General features: G+C 37.6%; 1 protein-coding gene across 1 annotated transcript in view; it reads left to right on the plus strand.

The window, feature by feature from the left end:
- pax3a (paired box 3a) overlaps window positions 1–21,009 on the plus strand; it is an 83,788-nt gene that overhangs the window by 32,214 nt on the left and 30,565 nt on the right. The window contains exons 2-3 of the mRNA XM_061798227.1: window positions 19,886–19,975; window positions 20,120–20,355. Of these exons, the coding sequence (XP_061654211.1) occupies window positions 19,891–19,975; window positions 20,120–20,355 (321 nt within the window). The 5' untranslated portion in view covers window positions 19,886–19,890. The remainder of the gene's footprint in view (window positions 1–19,885; window positions 19,976–20,119; window positions 20,356–21,009) is intronic.

Genomic DNA, 21,009 nt, shown 5'->3' on the forward strand with positions numbered 1-21,009 from the left:
GGCGCGTGCTCGTGGGTCGATGACGTCTGTCGGGTTACTATCGGGCAACTTGTCACAGACAAAAGCATAAATGGGTCGCTGTACCAGTTCAGGGTGTACCCCGCCTCCTGCCCGATGATAGCCGGGATAGGCTCCAGCACGCCCGCGACCCTAGTGAGGAGAAGCAGCTCAGAAAATGGATGGATGGATGTTTCTTAACCTCATTACTATATTTCCTTTTATATATGAATGAAAGTGTATTGAAATGAAACCAGTCTTTTCTTTAGTTTTTACTAATTCTATACATGCATCTTAATAATACTAGTTGAATAAAGCCATATTAATGTTTTAATGTTTTTTTTTAACCAAGTACGAGGTCAATATTTCACTTTGCTTATTCCATGCTAATTTGATACAATGGATGGACTCAAGCCACAGTAAAATTGTTCAACGATTGAACATTAAACTGACTTTAAATATAGGAAAATAAAAACTATTTAAATAATGATTCAATTGAAATGTGCTGCACATAAAGTTCAATAAAAATTGTACCTAAATAAATGTTCAAATGCAATAGTTCTTAAAAATGAAATGCAAACATATCAATCTTAAAAATTAAATACAACTGAACAGTACTTTGGCAGTGATCCTTTTGCGTACCACTAGGGGATCCGGAAAATAGTTCATAAAAAGGAAAAATGTGCATATGTTAGGGTCAATTATGCAGTAGTGTGCAAAATAAGAGTAGGGTGTGCAATGTAGGTGTGCAGTGCGCAACATAAATGTATAGCAATAGATTCACATTTTATAAATACTGTATATGCATATACACATGAAAGCTACTGTTATATGAAACACTTAAGCTTAGTGTTGAGAAATTAACATCATAAAGGTATAATTTTTTTTCATACTAATTTGTCAGTGTGTTTCTCCAACTTTACTCGGAGGTTATGAGACTGTGTTTGTGTACCTAATGAAGTGTCCAGCGTTTCTTGTCTTTTCTGCTGCTCCTCCTGCATCCTCCCCTTTAAGCACTAGGAGGAGCCAGTGTGCGAAATATGTATTTCATTTATTTATTTATTTATTTTTAAGGGAGTGAATGTCCCTCCATCCATTTTCTGTAAGTTTTCGGTAGGACCTGGGGCCTATTCCAGCTGACAGGTGAAAGGCACGACAAAAAACAAAACAAACTGAGTCAACCTGCATGCCAAGTGAGTGAACCACTACACTATCACTGATCTTCTACCTCTTATCTGGCATGAGGCACATTGAAAGTGAAAGGCAATAGATATACGGCACATAAAAAATATATGCACGGTTCTATCTATCTATCTATCTATCTATCTATCTATCTATCTATCTATCTATCTATCTATCTATCTATCTATCTATCTATCTATCTATCTAGTATCGATACACAAGCATCATATTATAATAAATACCTTAGTACTTTTAAAATTTTGACCAAGGAAACATATTGCATATTGCATACATTAAATGTGATGCCAGCAAAAATTCTTACAAGTAAAAAAAAAAAATCAAAAAAAAAAATCAGTCTAATTGCTGTTAGACATGTTTGGAATTGGACATATCAGCTTGAAATTGAACCAATTACTGGACATGGAAGACACTGCTAATATGATAATGTGGTGAAGTTTAATGTTGAAAGATGAATTTTATGAAGTTAGTTTTTTTTTTTATATACAGCATCTGTACTGTACATGTCATTAGACCAGTGGGGTGTCCAAACGATGGCCCGGGAGCCATTTGCGGCCCAGCATCTATGTTTTAGTGGCCCGCAGCACACTCAAAAATATAATATTGAACACAACCCGCAACACTATTTGGGTGTGGGTGTTGAAAACGTGTGTGTGTGTGTCACATCCCCAATAGGCATGACACTTTTGACAGCTACTATTACTACTACTACTTCTAATAATATTAAACTGATTGCATATAGAGGTTTTCTAGATATGCAAAGAAAAAATGTACAACTGAAATAGTAACACGATTTCTCTATATAGTGCTGCGTGAATAAAGATAATTCAGTTTCAGAAGCAAAAATGTTTTCCTCCACTTCCTGGTCTGTGTCAAGGTTTGATTTGCGGACCACCCCAAAATCATGAAAAATCCAAATCTATTTGCCTTTTCAGATTTAACCTTTATGTTTTGATGTAGAACTTTCTTGAAATAACTATGATAAATAATTGCTTGATGAATTGGTTTCATTTGGTTTAATAAAGTTGTAGAATATCAAAGTGACTTTTGCATCCTTCAGTTAGACCAGTCATTCCCATCCATTGTGCTGTGCCACATTAGTGTGGCATAAGAAATCATCAAGTGTGCTGCACGAAATTATTCATTTATTACAAATAATATATCTTTGCTCATCTATCTATGCCAGCATTGACAGTGACAGGCAAAACAATTAAATGCTCTTCCAATAGATGGCAGAGCCATGCATAAAACAGAATAAGTCAAGACTTCCTGCGAGTATGAAGGCCAGATTTTACACTAAATTTGTGAGTTAATTGCAACAAGATCCTCATTATTTAAGTATACTTATGTAACGTTTTTTTTTTTTTTTTTTTTACGGTAGTGTGCTGTTAAGATTTTTGTAAGGTAAAAATATGTGCCTTGGCTCAATAAAGATTGGAAAAGAATGTATTAGACTGTGTTTGCGCACCTAATAAAATGCATTTGCTACTGCTGCACTCTCCCTTTTAGACACTAAAACGGTGTCCAACTCATTTTTGTCGCGGGCCACATTGTAGGTAAGGTTTCTCTCAGAGGGCTGTTATGCCTGTGAAAACACATAAATGTTTCAACATATCGCATCACATTAATCATATTATATTACATATAGACAAAAAATTGATAGACAAGTAGTTTTAAAATGAGAAGTTACATATGAAAATTTGAAGTTTTGGTGCAAATTTTAGCAAGAATCATGGAAGTTAACGTGAATGATTTGTTTTCACGGGCCACATAAATTGATGTGGCGGGCCGAATGTGGTCCCCGGGCCTTGAGTTTGACACCTGTGCACTAGAATGAGGCACTGTGCAAAATGTTCTTGTTGTGCGGCCTATCCCACCTGACATCAGGTGAAAGGCAAACTACAAACAAGCAAACTGATTGAACCTACATTGCTTGCACAGACGTCAAGTGAGTGAACCGCTACACTATCAGTGACGTAGGTGGTAAATGTGTTTAGGATTTCTTCCACATCTGTCATTGGCCACGTTGCAAGTGAAAAGGCCAGGTAATCCGTGTTTGACCCTCTGACCGTGGACATTGAGCCTTTCCTCTCTGCTCCTCGGAGTGTTCGCATGCTTGTCAGCCATGTCTGCTTGTGGGTCCATCTTCCCTCAAATGCATGCAGATGAGAAGTCAAATGAACACACAGAGGCAGAGAGCTTGCAATCACATGAAGAGTCAAGCCGAGTGTGCAATAATGGGGCTCCTCGGGGCTATCCTTTGAGATGGTCTTTGACCGGGGGCAGATGTTCGGATCGAGAGCAGCACTTTCATCCCCCCTGTGAAATGTGTGTGTCCAATCTGATAATGACGCTAAGATGCGCACACTTGGGCCACATCTTAAGAGCGACACACGGACAGACAGGAAACGTATCCCCGTCAGTGTCTGTTTCTGGGTGACCTCTTCTTCCTGAAGGGCTAATGGCTGCTCCTGAGGGAAACACCTTTGACTGATCTGACCTGTGTCATGTGACTTGTTAGGCTTCCTCTCAGTGATGTGAAAGCAGCAGATTGTTAGAAAGAAGAAAATGCCTCCGCTCCCAATAAAGCAACCTTGTTACATTCCAATCAAAGCTAAACAGGTAAACTTTGCGTCTAATAATCAAGCCGCTTGAGTTGGACTTGCAGGGAGAGAAAGAGAAGGGGAGGAGGGAAATTGCTTGTGTGGGGATTAGGGAACAAAAGGATCCTTCTCTGTCATCAAAGAGGATTGGCTCCCAACTCATCCTCTGCTCTGTGGCGACAGCTTTTTCTTTTTCGGGAGAGGGGCAGTGACGGCTGGAGGGGAGGGTGCTACAGCAGAGGAGTTTGATGGCGGGGATGCAGATTTCAAAGTAATCTTTAACTTTAAGCCCGCCGGTCCCCTATGAAATGAAGCCGGCAACCCCAGACACTGTTGCCTGTGGCTCCCAGTGGTAGCCTGCCACCCCTCCTTTTCTCTCCAACTTTAGTCACGGTGGCATTTAAGTGGTATTACTCACTGACTGGATGACCAAATAAAGGGGTCCCTTTGAAAATCTGAAGGAGGTGGTTTTTTTTTTTGACTCCCGAGACTAGTGTCGCCTCTTAAAACAACACTAAGCCCAGATAAATGCCTACTGTGTTACTTGGATTCCACGGACTCTTAATCCAAAAGGAGACATCTTTGTGACTTGTGATCTAATATTGCTTTATTGTTTCATACACATCAGCAATAATGGATGAGAGACATTTTTATTGTTGTTCATGGACATACAGTGGTGCCTTGAGATATGAGTGGTCCGACCTGCGACTTTTTCAAGATACGAGCAGTCGTTCAGGCCAATTTTTGCTTTGACTTGCGAGCAAACACTCAACTCAGTTCACAGCAAGTAGCAGTTTGGCAGATAGTGAAAAAATCTTCAAAAAGAGCCATCAAGCTGTTTAATGCCGCTCCTAATTTAAGTTTATTGTCAAACTAAACATAAAACAAAGAGAATTGCACAATGTGTATTTAGAACAACTACATAGCTTTGCCTTACGAAAGTCAGTTTAGCTTAATGCTAACTAACAATGCAAAATGCCTCAGACAGGCTAACGAATAGCATCAGTGTTGAAGTGTCATAACCCTTTAAGTGACAGACATTTGAACACAAATTGTGGCGCAACACATGTAGACAGACAATATAACTACTCATGGGTATATATTATTTATCCTTTACAAAGAATCACTGATATTAGTGAATCTAAATAAGTAAGTTGTGAAACTCTTCTTTGTGTGTGTCTGTGTCTGTATTACACATTTTTTAAAGCAAAATAATGCAGCAAAAACTGTTTATTTCCATATATTTATGTCCTTGCTGTGTGATTTTACAACGTGCAATATTCTTCTGTTTTTCTTTTTTTTAAAAATAGCTTTTTGGGGGGTAGAGAGTGGAATAATTAATGTCATTTCCATTAATTTCAATGGGGAAATATGATTTGTGTTTGTGTTTTGAGTTACGAGCTTGGTCACAGAACAAATTCAACTCGTATGACAAGGCATATCAGTTTAAGACAAATTAATAAGCCCAAACACAGAAAACCGATCTTTCAATTCATATTTTAATGACAAATGTATACCCCCAATTGTGACCCACATGCAAATCGACTCCAACATAGTTACTTGATGCTGATGTATTTATTGATAGCATACTGTATGTACAGTACAGAATACAGAGGGTTATAGTTTTTTTTCCGGATTTGATTGTGTTGTATCTATGGCTGACCTTTTCATGCAATACAGTATTTACTGTAATCATGGTTCCGACTTCCGCACAGATTCAGTTTACGTCCCCACCATAGGAACGGAACTATGTTGTAAACTTAGGACCCCTTCTATATCGCAATATCAATATTTTGTAAGGCAAAGCAAATTTAGTTATATAGTGCATTTCATATACAAGGTAACTCAATGTGCTTTACATAATTAAAAGCATTTAAAAACAAAGAAAAACAAAGTACAGAAAAATAAAAGACAGCAAGAAAGATTTATAACCAAGAAATGGAAATGCTCTCAAATGCGTCATAAGCGTGAGAAGAAAATAATCGTTTTTACCTGGACTTAAAACCCTTTACACTTGGGGCTGACTTCACTTTTGTGGGGAGCAGCCCTACTCGGGAAAGGTGTTTGACTAAATTTCCTTGATGGACTCTGGTGAAAAGTAATAATTTGTTATTTTAAAATAATGTTTAATGGATATTGAAAATCTCTCTAAATATTTTCAATTTCTCTTTTAATGCAACTCACTGACGTTATGTTGTTTTCTTTAGCCAGCAAACAAGTTGAGATTGAACCAACAGTGCATCGACTGGTTACAACCAAGTACAATAGTACACTACATTTTGTCTCAGGTCAACCCAATTTGTGATGATCAGTTAATCAATTTTTGTGCCCACCCCTAGTCAAAACTTTTAAGTCCCAAAAAATAATACTACCTATCATTTCGATGCGCTACAGAATCCATCCATGCATCCATTTTCTATACCGCTTATCCCATTGAGGGTTGGGTGGAGCTGGAACGCGGTTTGTACTATTTACTGTAAGGAGAAGGTAATTATCAGGTTCTTATTTCCAGAGGTGGCTAGTAAAGCACTACATTGACTCCGTTAAATTTACTTAACATTTGGGGTAAATTGTACTTGTCAGAGTAGCTTGAAGCTAACATACTTTTTACTTTTGCTTGAGTATTTTTGTTCAGAAGAAACACTGTTTACACCGTTACATTTAGCTAGACATTTCGTGGGATTTTTAGAGTAATTTACTGGCAACACTGTTGCCAGTTAGTTACTGTAATTCAAGTTTTATAATAACTGGCTGGCAACAATGATGGACTCTGGTGAAAAGTAATAATTACTGTAATTCAAGTTTTACAGTAACTTACTGGAAACACTGTGGCATTTCAAGTTTTGTAGTAATTTACTGGCCACGGTGATGCCAGTAAGTTACTGTAATGCAAGTTTATTTTGTTATTTTTGTTATTTTACCGCTGTATTTGTATAGTACAGTAGGTAAATGTTATTACAATTGTATCCTATAGGTATTACGAATCCACTTTGACCGAATTTTTACAAAATCAAAAATAGTTAATTTAAACATTGCAAGTAATTAAGGCATATAAATGAACACATGCTTTAACCAATGTATAGAATTAATTTCACAGAAAGCACATTTCAAACAACAACATCAGAACATAGTCTCATGACTGTATGACAAAGAATGTGTAATGTTGGTGCTATTGCAGCTAGGTCCAGGTGCACCTGGGATAGAGCTCGAGCCTTCAAAGCGGTATCATTCATTTTCATTTCCATTCTCAACCTCTTCCCAATCTTTGTTGATCACATCAGTCACATCAATGTGGCCCTCATCTCACCTGCTGCACAACACATAAGAGATTAACTGTCAGTGTCCTGCTGAATGGAGAGCTTTGCTTTAGGTTTTTAGTTTACATGACTGGCTCACAATAATTTTTTTTTTAACCTTTAATCAATTAAGGACCTGACCTCTAACAACCATGTCGGAGCAGGTCGTTAGTGGAGTTATTATATTCTTGTGGGTTATATGACTTGGAAAACAAACTTAAGACCGTGAGATGATTTAAAACCCCTGGGAGGTCATCTGCACTTCCTTTGTCCCGCTACTTTACAGCTCTACTTATTTTGGCCCCCTGCCCCAAAGTTATTTCTCTCATCTTGAGAAGGCACATGTCCCCTCAGGGTCATTGGCTCGGAACCCCCCGCTGGGTCAGTCCACCGTGGGGAGCCAGGCATCGGTATAATAGCTCTTGTTGTGAGAAAATGTGGTTTGTCACAGGTTTTTCGAGTACAGTGATGCCTTGAGATACGAGTGACCCGACATACGAGTTTTTCATGATTTAAGTTGTCAATCTGTTGATTTTTATTTTTTTTTGGGTTGATTTGCTTTGAAACAAGCGGCAGTTTGGTAGATAACATTGGGCAATATTCTTCAAAAAAAGAGGCTGTTTACTGCCACCCTCTGCTGAAGTTCACTGTCAAACTAAACTTAAAACAAAGACAATTACACATTACGTATTTAAAACAACCACAAAGCTTCCGCTAGCCTAATGCTTGCATAAAATAGAAAACACCATAGGCACATGGGCTAACAATTAGCATCTACTGTATGTGGCGGTGTTGTTAACCTTTAAGCAACAGGTATCTGAACACAACACAGTGCAGAAACACATATGGACAGATAATATAATAATACGCACAGGCATATATTCTTTATCCTCTGTGAAGAACGACTAATAATCCTGGCGTACTGAGAAACCGAGAGAGGAGCCTCAGTGCAGTGTATCCGTATGTCTGTCTTATACTGCCTGCAGGTGGCCAAGGGTCTCACACAAGAATGAGTAACACAATGTGCACTGTAGGAGAAAGTGTGATAAAAACGGTTTAATTCTTCAAAATGTTGTTTAATTATGTCATTAGTTTGTTTTTATGAAGTATAATTTATGTTAAGACTAGTGAGCATAAGCGGTACGGAAAATGGATGGCAGGATAATATATGTTTAAACCATTTTTAGTCAACCGAGGTTGCACTACGACAGTGATTATCAAATTGTGGTACTAGTACCACTAGTGATACATCAGCTTCCTCTAGTGGTACGTGAAATAAATCATTTAGTGGGGCGTGAAAGAAATCACTGGCATAGTAAAGTTTAGTTGCATGCCTGTAAATCTTCTCATTCATCCAGGTCATTTCATCGTCAGGGTATTGAATCGATCACAACTGCACTGTTCTGGTTGTCAATCTTAAAATTGACAATAAAACTTCCTCTCTATCTGCCGTGGCTTCGGAAGGTATGTGTCAGATCCCCACCCCGAACCGAACGCCAACCCAGTCACTCCGACCATTGTACCATTTACACCTCTAAATACAATAGAGGCTTCTGCTTTTGGATCCCAGCGATTATTACCGCGACCCACTTGTTGAAGGAGGTTGAGGCACAAACCGTGGACACGGAACGCACACCAAAACTAACCGCCGTCCTAATCCTGTTGATGGATGCCGTGAAATTGATTTCTAAATGTCTTCCCCAATTTGTCGCAAGTCGGCGTCATGTGCTTACAGTAGATGGAACTCAAACCCGTGTAAGATATGGTATGACCGCAGCCGTTTTCCTTCTCCAATTCAGCACCACAACAATGGACAGCGCCATCAAGTGTTCCCATTGATGACACCTTTAACACAGACAGGTTCTCAAACTTTTTGGTTGCAGGGATTTCTTACAGGGGTAACATTTTTCCAAGGACAGCTTCCTAATCCTGATGCCAATTAAACATGAATACCACGTGTACACTTAAATGCTGTAGGAATAGAAACGTTTTCTGAGAAAATAGTCATGAAGTTAAAAAGAAATGCATATTTTTTAGAGATGAAAAGTTGAAATGTTATGAAAATAAAGTTGTATATTGCTGTTTAAAAAGGCCTAATTTTCAAAATGTTTTGATGGGATAAATAGTCATAATCTTACTTAGAATAAAGAAATAGTTTAATAACATAATCGTATTATTATATCCAAGTTTAAAAGTGGAGGAACTTCATATTGTAATACATTTTAAAAAATGAAACTTTTACTCTGGAAATGACACCTATTTTCTTTGAAAATGTAATAAATATTTTCAAAAAATAAATCTTATAAAAATGACGTTTTTCATGTGTGGATCTCAGATTTATGTGATGATACTGTACGTCACAATCGTATGTTTTCTTGGCACGCCGCTCCTCAGATGCAGGTATGCACTTTATTAAATGATATGACATAGTAATTTACTGTAATTTATTTGCGGACTGCCAAGATGTGGCTCGTTTGAGAACCACTGCTTGAACAGTCTCATCCTAATCCTCCATCCATCCATCCATTTTCTGAGCCGCTTCTCCTCACTAAGGTCGCGGGCGTGCTGGAGCCTATCCCAGCTATCATCGGGCAGGAGGCGGGGTACACCCTGAACTGGTTGCCAGCCAATCGCAGGGCACATACAAACAAACAACCATTCACACTCACATTCACACCTACGGGCAATTTAGTGTCTCCAATTAATGCATGTTTTTGGGATGTGGGAGGAAACCGGAGTGCCCGGAGAAAACCCACGCAGACACGGGGAGAACCTGCAAACTCCACACAGGTGGGACCGGGAACCCCGGTCCTCAGAACTGTGAGGCAGACGCTCTATCCAGTCGTCCACCGTGCCGCTTCCTAATCCTCCTCATCAAAATATACCACGTTTGTCCAGTTTCTCTCTATATTGGCACACCTCATCCTACTTTGAAGTCCATGAACAGCAGGTGTTTTTTCTACTGTGTTAGTTGATGTGTAATACGTAACCAATCGGTATATTTCGATGCCGTCAAGCTCGTATTTACGAAGTATATCCCATCCATGTGTTTACGCTCCACTCACCTTGGTACATGCCATTTACATTTTTTTATCCACTTTTGGAAGAGGCCTCATTGTGTTTTTTTTTCTTCTATGGAGGCAAATACGAATTGTGCCAAATGAGAGCAAAAAAATGGAATTGTGTCACTTGAACCAGTGTAAATCCAGCCTAAGTATGCTTTAAAGCAAAAATATTAGTGAATCGTATAGAAGCATTAGTTTATTTATTGAAAGAAACTCAACAATCGTGTACTTTTTTTTTTTTTTTTTTTTTTGCAAAAAACTATTATTATTATTATTATTGTTGTTGAGATTTTTTGAATGTAAAATATGTGCCTTGGTTGTGAAGCATTGAATGACATTTAAATCATTGAGTGAATGTGTGCCCTCGTGTGGTTGAATTTATCAATGCAGCCGTCTTCTGGAACTGCATTACTTGTGGATGCAGTTAATTCCATGAAATAAAGTGTGGAAACTGCAATGAGTCACAGCCATTGAGATATAGTAAATATTATCCGTTGGGCACAACATTATGCCAACTTACACTATTGATGTTGAATATTTCATATATATATTTGTGTCAAATATTTTATCTTTTCTAAGATAAAATAAAAAGTTTTGACTGACACTGTCACAGAGGAATTATTCTATTCTAACAAAACTCTATTCTAAACTCTGAGATGTACTTGAGTTCAAAAGTAAAGATAGAAAATATAATACCCGTTTTGATAATTTAGCACAGTGAAAAAGACCCTTTACACCCTTTTTACATCGTGTCATCATCCGCGGGTGTTGAAAAAAATAATGAGCCTATCTCGACAATACAATGAGTAGAGAATATAGATACCTGTTTTCAGATTGTAAGGATTGTTGCAATAATATGCACAGAGTAACATTAAATTGTAAAAAAAACAACAACTAGTAAAGTACAGATACCTGAAAAATTTACTTAAATACATTACTGAATTATTTGTACAGTAGTTCATTACTTGTGTATATGGGCCATTTGACCGAATGTGTGCCATTTGCTTGTTTTAACTCCTTTAAAATCTGAAATACCTGTCTTTTTTTCAAACTCTAAATCTGATAATACACATCTTGAGCTAATGTACATTGGCCGATCCCAGACAGCTTTATTTTGATATGTCATTGTTTTATTGTACAGAAACTCCTCATTTGCGGAGCAGGACTGAAAGTAACACGAGTGAGTTTTTAGCATAGAATTAGCAAACTCTTGAAATACAACCACATGACATTCATGCTAATAGCATGTTGACACTAATTACAGTGATTCAACAAAAAAATAGAATTTTAAAAATAATGAACATTAAAAAGAATAACTTAGGTAACATAACTGAGCTGAGATTTTAACCCACCCCCAGTCATAGTTGAAATATAATCCAGCAAAATGAATGCGTGAATTTACTTTTAGCGTTTACACGGCCTAGAGCGCATCTGAATGATACAACTTCGTGTGGACCATTTGACTTATGGATTATTATATTTTTTTCAGAGGGGCTGTTAGGGTAACAGGACTGAGTGAAAACCCATTGCCTTCAGGACAGCCCGACAGCTTAATGCAAAAATATAATGGAAAATGCCATTAACATGCTGTCGATTAGCATTGATAATCGCTGTTTTAGAACCCCTTAAGCGATGGGTATTGGAACACAAACGGTGGAGCAATGCATGTAGCCAGATAATATAACAATACTCAGTTTTTCCTCTATGAAAAATGACTAATATTACAGCATCTTACTAAGTCACTTACAGTAGTAGTAGAAGTCTATTACATGAAACCAAAGCATGGAGCAAAACATATTGGGGACCGCTGCCCAATAGAACTGCGCCAAATCAGCTGAATTCGTGGTCCCATAGTCTTTCAGTTCATCCAGTAAGGTCAGTGGGTCATTAAGAAAATGAGCACCAAGCAACAACCTGTGGTGCTCCTTTGAGAACCAGACCAAAATTGTTATGTGCACCGCTGATTATAGAGGGCTATTTTTCCTTATTAAAGCTTTAATATGTAAGTTGTGTTGCCCCCTAGGCTGGAATTCAGTATTTCAACAACAGAAACCGTTGCTTTGAAATTACATAGGTGGCCCTTTGTATGTGACGACTCTATAACATTCTACAAAACTTTTATTCTGTTTTGAAGGACAGCCAGTGTGGAAAAAAAGATGGATTCTTCGGATTAGGCAGTTGTTGTATATTCACTATTATTGCTGCATTTTGTGCATGCATGGCTAGGGCTAGGACATTGGTAAACTTTTATTTTATGTCAGGCACCTTGTTTGGCAGCTCAGAGGTCCTCAGAAAGAGGTTTTATTCGATCGCTGCAATTATTGTTATTGTTTCTGTTTACACAGTAGTTATTGTATGATTATTTTCTGCTACAGAAATGCAAAATAATACGTTTAGTGAGCTTTTTACAAAAGACAAGGGGCCGCGCTCCACCCATTGCTCGGTAATTTCGTGTAAAAAACGTGTGATTTCCCTGCCATCATTTCTGCTACGTCATTTACGGTGTGCCATCAAGTGGGCCAGCGTGGGAAATGAATTGGGCATTCACTAAATATTAAAAAAAGAATACTGAAAAAAAAAGATCTTAGAGGAGCTGATAGCCTTAATCAGCATTGTGTCATCTCTTGTAGTGGCTGGGGGTCAGAAGGACTATTTGAACAAATGTTATTTCTCCAGTGTTCACGGTAGTTTGAATTAATCTTTTCAATTGTATTAAATATGCAATAAGATCAATGTGAAGGACACTTAGACTTTTAAAACCATGTATTTATCCCAGATTTACTGTATATCCCCCCCCCCCAGCAACACAGTTGTCACTATACAGTATATTACTTTGTACTGACTTGATTGGACCCAGTGCCTGTGGGAGTGTAGGAAACACAATTCCATGTGTCACACGTACGCACACACAGCATGCTCTGTAGGAAGCATATCACCTGAAGTACAGGTAGATAAGAATCTGCCCTTACCCTTTTTCATCATGGGACCGTAAACCATTAGTTGTTTTCAGTCGTCATTTGCTGCACTGTTAAAGCCTTCCCCGCATGACCTCAAGCTGTATTGTTAACAAATTCTGCTCCTCTTCTCTTTCTTTTTTCGGGCCAGCTCACCTGGCTTCACCTCGTGGTTCCTTTTGTCATGGTAACAGCGCTCAGTTTGAGCTCAACCCTTCAACTGATGTATTTGATCACATCAAACACATCCGACAAACACTCCCTCTTTTCGCCGGCCGCACGTAACAATAACGCCCCACGGCAACTAATCAGAGAGTGGATTTCCTCCTGCCGCAGATGCAGTGCGTATCTAAAACGTCATCCTCTTTCTAACAATGCCCACTTTATGACATAAAACCCGACTGGAGATGTTGGAAAAGAGGAACGTCTAACAACAATGTCTAGTAGTTGAATCATGCAATTCACTCCGATATGACACGGGAATGCTGACAGAAATTAAGTGAGGGTTGCAAAATTCGATGTTGGTTATGTGCGGCTTAGTCTATAACAAGCAATTTAAATGTAGTTGGGGGGGGGAAACAAAAAAAACCATATTGCAGCATAATCTAATCTCAGCATAAAATATCCAAATGTACTGTAATGTAAATGCAGTGGAGATGAAAAGTCTACACACCCCTGTTCAAATGCCAGGTTTTTGTGATATAAAAAAAATTGAGACCAAGATATATTGTTTCAAAGCTGTTTCCACCATTAATGTGACCTATAACCTTTACAACTCAATTTAAATTTTTAATTATTTTTGAGAGCGGGGAAGTAAAAATAAACTATGATAATGTGGTTGCACTAGTGTGCACACCCTAACTGGGGATGTGTCCAGAGTTAACCAATCAAATGCAAACTGATGTGAAATGGAAGTCAGCACACATCTGCCACCATTTAAAGTGCCTCTGCTTAACGTCAATAAAGTTCAAGTGTATTGATAGGCTTTTACGGATAGGCTTTTTTTGTCTTTCTATCAGAAGCCTGACGGTTTTTGCTAACACTTATTGCTATTTTGAACTGTTCGTAATTCCTTCCACTTTGTCCAAAGCCCCAGTTCCATCTTAAGAAAAACAGATTCAAATTGGTTGGTAATCATACTGTTATAATTCAATCGAATAGCCTTTATTGCCATTTATTGCCGTTGCACTTTTACAAACAACGCATACTTAACTTACAGAACAAGTCCGATATTTGGGAACCAGTACGTGTTTAGCCTTAACAAAATAATAGCTGTCATGAATGGGCTACACATGGGCTATCTTTGAACCATATTGCATGTCTTGAAAATGTCAGTACACTCACTGGTTGATTCTTTACTTTTCAGATTTTTTTCATCGGAATTCACATTATAGAAAATGTTATAATCCTTATTTCTGTGACAGTCTGTAAAGGTTTATATTAAGGTTTTTATGATCACTACAGTACTTCCAGATTTTGATCAAATCAGATTCAAAAAGCTCTATTTGTATTATTACTACTATTTGTTAGCCTAATAGCATAATTGACCAAGTCATTTTTAACATATTGACACAATATAGAAAAACTAACAAAAAAAACAATGTGGTTGCAAAAAATTTTGTTTTTTTTCTTTGTCTGTGTAGATTTAAAGTCATCCAGATCATGGTAATCCTCAAGGACTGAATCAAGGCAACTGGACTCTTCTTGTTTGTCGATTTTTTTCTTGTTTTACAAAACCCTTTGAAAATGGTTTTAGGCTCAGTTATTTTTTTTCCTATTTGCATGCCGGTAATAACTCAGCTGTGTGACTGCAAAATAAATATTGCTGTTGCTTTACCGAATATCCTCGAAACAGTGATATGATTCATTATGATTCAAGATGTTTGTTTGTGATGTGCACGGTAAAAACACAATGGTAACACTGACTTTCGTAGTTTGTCTCCAGTTATACAAAGGATGTAAAAGGGAAAAAAAGCAATTATAAATATGGTAAAAGAAAGGTGACCTATGTACATAAGAACTTTTTTTCTTAAATGTATGTAATGACGTACTTCTAAAGCTGATTGTTTAAATTCCATGAAAAAAGGCAAAACATTACCGCCTTTAATCTAGTTAGAGTACTAAATTTTTAGCTTTTTCCCTACATGCATCATGCCTTTTTTTTCTTTTCTTTTTAAGTAAAGTGGCTTGGTTCTTTTGATGTAAGGACGACAACCGCAATGATGATCTAAATCTGAGCAAGCCGAGCAGTACAATAAATGAGGGATTTATTCTCGAAGTCGAAGCGGGCCTCTTGCTTATCACTATCCACGCCAAAATCCACAGCATCTGTACGAGAGCCATGAACTAACTTTGTCTTTAGGGGAATGGCAAATGACTACTTATTGTAATGTGTGGACTTTGAAGGCTGACAGCCCTGAAAGGCCCGAATGGCTTCTTCTCGTGTTTAGTGAAGGCAACACACTGTTTCTTTTCAGGGACATTTTGTACTTCATTTTTAATGCGTTTTGTCCGCCGCCACAGTACATTTCTGACTCAGCTTGCCCTGCTAATTGATTTGACACGCCGGATCCAATGTCCTTTTCATGATAGTCAAACTTTACTATGACTTTTATGGACATATAATGTTTCCACATGTTCTCTGTCCCCACAGCTTTGTGTATTTTTTTTTTTGGTCTGCCCTAAGGAAAATGTAATACAAATATTGAATGTAACATGGGAATAAAAGGAATGTTAAAAAAAAACCTTGCAACCTTTATTTGGTGTGTTTTCTTGCTTGATTTGCTTATTCATCCATTCACTTCCAAGTTATTTGATCTCTATTAATAGTCATATTATAGCATGTTAGTGATGACAATGCACTGGTTTGTCCTGTGGGGGTCATGACCACTTATATCTCGGGGATGTCGGCCACTCAGCAGCCTATTGTCTTATTCCTGGGGGAGAATGGGCCAAAAATGTATCGGTCTGTTAAACACGCCTAATTATCATAATTATCACGACTCGACAAGGCCGCAGCAAGTCAAATGATCGCTCATGTGCTCCTATGTGTCCCTAATCGAGCATTTGCACGGCTGTGTTACACTCCCGTGTGTCTCCACCACATGTCCACGCAGCTCCCATTGTTGCTGCAACTATTTGATGGAGCTTTTTCTTTTCGAGGGGGGTGTTGTGTGGTTTAAAAAAAAAAGAAAAGAAAGGAAAGACACTACATTTTAGTGCATTCTTTGGTTGTACAGCATGGTACTTTAGTTAATATTTCCATCTGTGCTTTTTAAGGCATTTTATGTGAACAACATGGCACCACTTGACAAGGTGTTTACTGCCTTGTCGTAACACGCAGCCTGTTACATATTAAACATGTTGAATTAATAGGAAAAGTAATTTGTGGAAACAATCCAATGCATCTCAGAGCAACAAGAAGAATTGTACTGTAAATTGAAATATAAAAAAAACAAACAAATGTACAAAATTCTGAATTAACCTCACAAATGTACCGAAAGTGAAACAAAATTGGACACATGTACAAAATGTGGCATAATTGAAAAATGTGAAATGAAAGCGCATGTGAATGATTGACTCTTGTCGTGACTCAAATTCATGGGGAGGGGAAACAGCCATGATCTTTATGAGTGGAAGATAATCTTCTGCCCTTTCTCCTTGTTTTTGTCCCTACTTCATGTCGGTAAAGTCTTTTGTTTTGACAGACCGCATTGCAGAAGCACGATTGATAGGATATGATTGATATTTGCATACCGTGTCACATTTCTTCCCCCGCCGGAGCAATAAACTATTTTACAGCAAGGTATTTCATGAAAATGCACCATAAACGATGGTTATTAGACATATTTAGCATCAGAACATAAATCTGTTTGGAGGCGTAGCTGTATTATAATAAATCGTTAGCTCAGTTGCATAATTCCTCTGGTCATCTTTATCTTACTGGCACAATATCACTTTAAAAAAAATAAAAATTATAATGTGTGTAGATTAAGTATTTTCTTGAATATGATTCTCAGTCATCCAGTTTATAGCAATCAGTTTCAATCTAGGCAACTGGACTCTTCTTGCTTTCTGAAAACATTCAAATATCGCTTCAGCAATTATTCTATTAGACTAACAAAATTTAATAATGGTTCTGATAATATAATAACTTTGTGCCTTTTAAGTTCTTCTGAGCTTGTAACAAAGTAAAACGATCTTTCCACAGAGCTCACCATGCATTTACAGTGGACATAAAAAGTATGCACACCCCTGCTCAAATGCCAGATTTTTGTGATACATAAAAAAAAGGAGCCCAAGATAAATCATTTCATACCTACAGTGAAGCATGCTAATGGCAGTGTCAAGCTTTGGACTACCCTCGACAAGGTGGAGGTAATTATGAACAGTTCAAAATAGCAGTCAGTTAGCAGAAAACCTTAAAAAAACAAGTGTTAAGAAAAATGTCAGGAAAAGCCTACTAGAACATCCGAATGAAATGGTGGCAGATGTGTGCTGACTCCCATTTAACATGAGTTTGAATGTGATCACTGAATTCTAACCACATTCACGTCACGCGTATAAGAGGGTGTGCACACTTGTGCAACCACATTATTTTAGTTTGTGTTTACTTTACCCTTATTTTTTTAATTGGGTTGTGCAGGCTATAGGTCACATTAATGGTGGAAATTATTTATCGTGGTTTATTTTTTTAACATCACAAAAACCTCGAATTTAAACAGGGGTGTGTTGACTTATTATTACTAATTATTTCCTTAACTTACCCACTTTGGAAGATTGGCTTCTGTTTTGAACTTTGGAAACATCCCTTAAATTGTGTCAATTTTTGTCAATTCCCAGTTTTGTCATTTTGTTTAGAGGTTTGTAACTTTGTTTCCGAGTTTGTAAAAGTACTGTATTTGTATATTTTCTTTTTTGTACAGCTGCTCGATGACAGTACAGAACATATGAAGTGAGGTTCACTTTTATGTTGACTAACATAATGTATACTATATAAAGTAGCTTGCATTTAAAATGATCCACTGAAACAGTGACATGATCTCAAATGTTTAAATATCACACTATTATCTTACATACTGGACGTATCAAAAGTCTATATTATGTTTTCTCACCGCTTTTTAATTTGCATGGAATCAAGACAAAAAAAACTTCCAAAAAAATGGAATAATGGAATGTTTTTTTGGTCACATTGCAGCGTTCGCTTAAAAAAAACTAACAAAAAAACTGGCAGTAATGCATTTCATTTTGTTATTATTATGGAAAGCCTCAAGTTATGTAAGAAGTATTGATAACAACAGTGAGAGTAGAATCTCACTCTACAATTGCAATTATTAACTGATAACTTATTTACATTAAAGTTTAAAAAAATATATAATTCTCATATATAATACTACTGTTGGGATCACTTAGAAATGTCCCATTTTAAAGAAAATCACAGTTTTTTTCAATGAAGATAACATTAAATTAATCAGAAATGATGTCTAGACATTGTTAATAATAATAATAAATAAATAAATAAGGAAATTACGAAGTGACCCCCGTCAAACTTTTGGTAGTGTATCAACAGTGATTTCCTGGGAAACATGAAATTATCTAGGTGATGCCAAACTAAAATATTGAATATGTGTATTTTAGTATAAATACGTTTGCAAAAATCACCATCCATCGGAAACTAATTGACATTGTTCATTTCGATCAGTGATTCCCAGTGTGGTGCAGGCTCCCTCTAGTGGTCCACAAGAACATTTCTACCCAAGTTCAATTCAGTTGTATTGAACTTTTTAGCAAAAATACATTTGCATTTAATTTAAGAACTGTTTATTTTCAAACTTTTATTTGGGTATAATTCTTTTTATTAAACGGTTATGTTCAATACATTTTAAATTTCATCATTATTTAAGTAAATGTTCCCCTATATTTAAGCGCAGTGTTAATGTTTAAACTCTGCATAATGTTACTGCATTTAGCTTACATAATATTTGGGAATAAAACCTCATATTCGATGGACTCTTAGGCCTATTACGCTACTGTATTTTCATGATGGTCATGATGGTGGTACATGGAGTAAAGGTTGACAACCGCTAATTTAGATTCATTGTAGATGGACTGTGAATACCTTGAGGGAAATTAAAGTAATTACAAGACAATGTGTAGTTAAGTTCTGAGCCGACAAGAACGCAATCAGGTAAATTATCACTGTGAAAAAGTTGCATGCAGCACAAGCTTGTGACATCGCAGCCAGATGACCCTCGTGAGGTCAATCCACCCTCCAGAGGAGCTACTGGGGGTCCAATCAAAACGGCCGGCAGCCTCTGGACGTCCGGAGCCGGAACCAATCAGCGGGCTCGCCCGCGAGTCAGAGGGGACAGCCACCACAGATAAAAATGTTTGACTATCCTCCATCCTCCCAAAAACATCCTCTCAATCCTCACAGGACGGATTGCGAAGCTCCACTATATTTGATCCCCCCACCCCACCCCCGCCCCCCTAAAATAAACCCCGACCAGAATCTCGGTGAAGTTCGGTTTTTATACTGGCAGTTCCCATTTGGCCGAGCAACCTGTTGAGTGAGGGAAACAAGCTTCATTCTCCCCGAAAACAAGCGGTGCTGTTGCACTTCTTTTTTTTATTTTTGTATTTATTTATTATTATTTTTGTTTTGCTATTTTTTGTGAGGTAGGATTAAAAACGAGAGGATCAATTTAGGTCCAGCTTTTGTTTGTTTATTTATTGATTTATTTCATGTATTTTGCCTGACGGACGGTCAGGAGGCATGACAGCACTGGCAGGAGGTTTAACGAGGATGATGAGACCCGGTCCGCACCAGAATTACGCACGGGGAGGCTACTCTCTGGAGGGTAAGTTCGTTTTAACACGACTAAATTGAATTTAGCATTTACAAAAACAACAACAAAAAAGTACGTTTTTCCTTTTTTTTTTTAAACGTTAAGTGCAGCGCAGGTTTTTCTATTTTAATGCAAGTTTCGGGCTCCCTCCTGCAGTGTCCACTCCTCTAGGCCAGGGTCGCGTCAACCAGCTCGGTGGTGTGTTCATAAACGGCCGGCCTCTGCCCAACCACATCCGCCACAAGATCGTGGAGATGGCCCACCACGGGGTCCGGCCCTGCGTCATCTCCCGCCAGCTGAGGGTCTCTCACGGCTGCGTGTCCAAGATCTTGTGCCGCTACCAGGAGACTGGATCCATTCGGCCCGGAGCCATCGGAGGGAGCAAGCCGAAGGTAAGCCAGAAATGTTACGATTTGTATTTCAAACGCAATATGACTTCAACGCAGCACTTTTTTTTTTAAAGATGTTTTTTATTTTTTTCATCGTGTAAATTGCTTCCAGTTATTATTCAGTTGAGAAACTTCTTCTTTTTTTTTTCTTTTCTCAAATAACGTTAGCACAAAACGGCATTTAAATATATACTCGGTATAACAAGTTTTTGGTCTTACTTACTTTTTTTTTGGCATTAAAGTAAAACATTACGTATACAAAAAGAAGCATGCATTTTTTTGGGGTGGCAGAAATGTGAGCACAACCTGTATTTTTAAATAATAAATTGTCATGTTTTTATTCCTTTCATTTGAACCATGATTGCAAGTTTATAAAAAGTAAGCATGCATTTTTCTGGGGCAGAAATCTGAGCACAAACAGCATTAAAAAAAAAAAAGCAGTAAGCGATCATATTGTTATTATTCCTTCCCCTTGAAGCATGCATTTAGGAAAAAAAAACGTGTATTTTTAGGTGACAGAATTCTGATTGTAAACAGTCGGGCTATTTAATAATGCTTTGTAAATAAGTGTTCATGTGCATAATATTATTTTCTTATTGCACACCTATAGAAATAAATATTGACTTTTTTTTGCAGACGTGAGCACAAACAACATGC

The sequence above is a fragment of the Phyllopteryx taeniolatus genome, chromosome 14, assembly GCF_024500385.1.
Source record: "Phyllopteryx taeniolatus isolate TA_2022b chromosome 14, UOR_Ptae_1.2, whole genome shotgun sequence".
In the NCBI taxonomy this organism is placed as follows: Eukaryota; Metazoa; Chordata; class Actinopteri; order Syngnathiformes; family Syngnathidae; genus Phyllopteryx; species Phyllopteryx taeniolatus.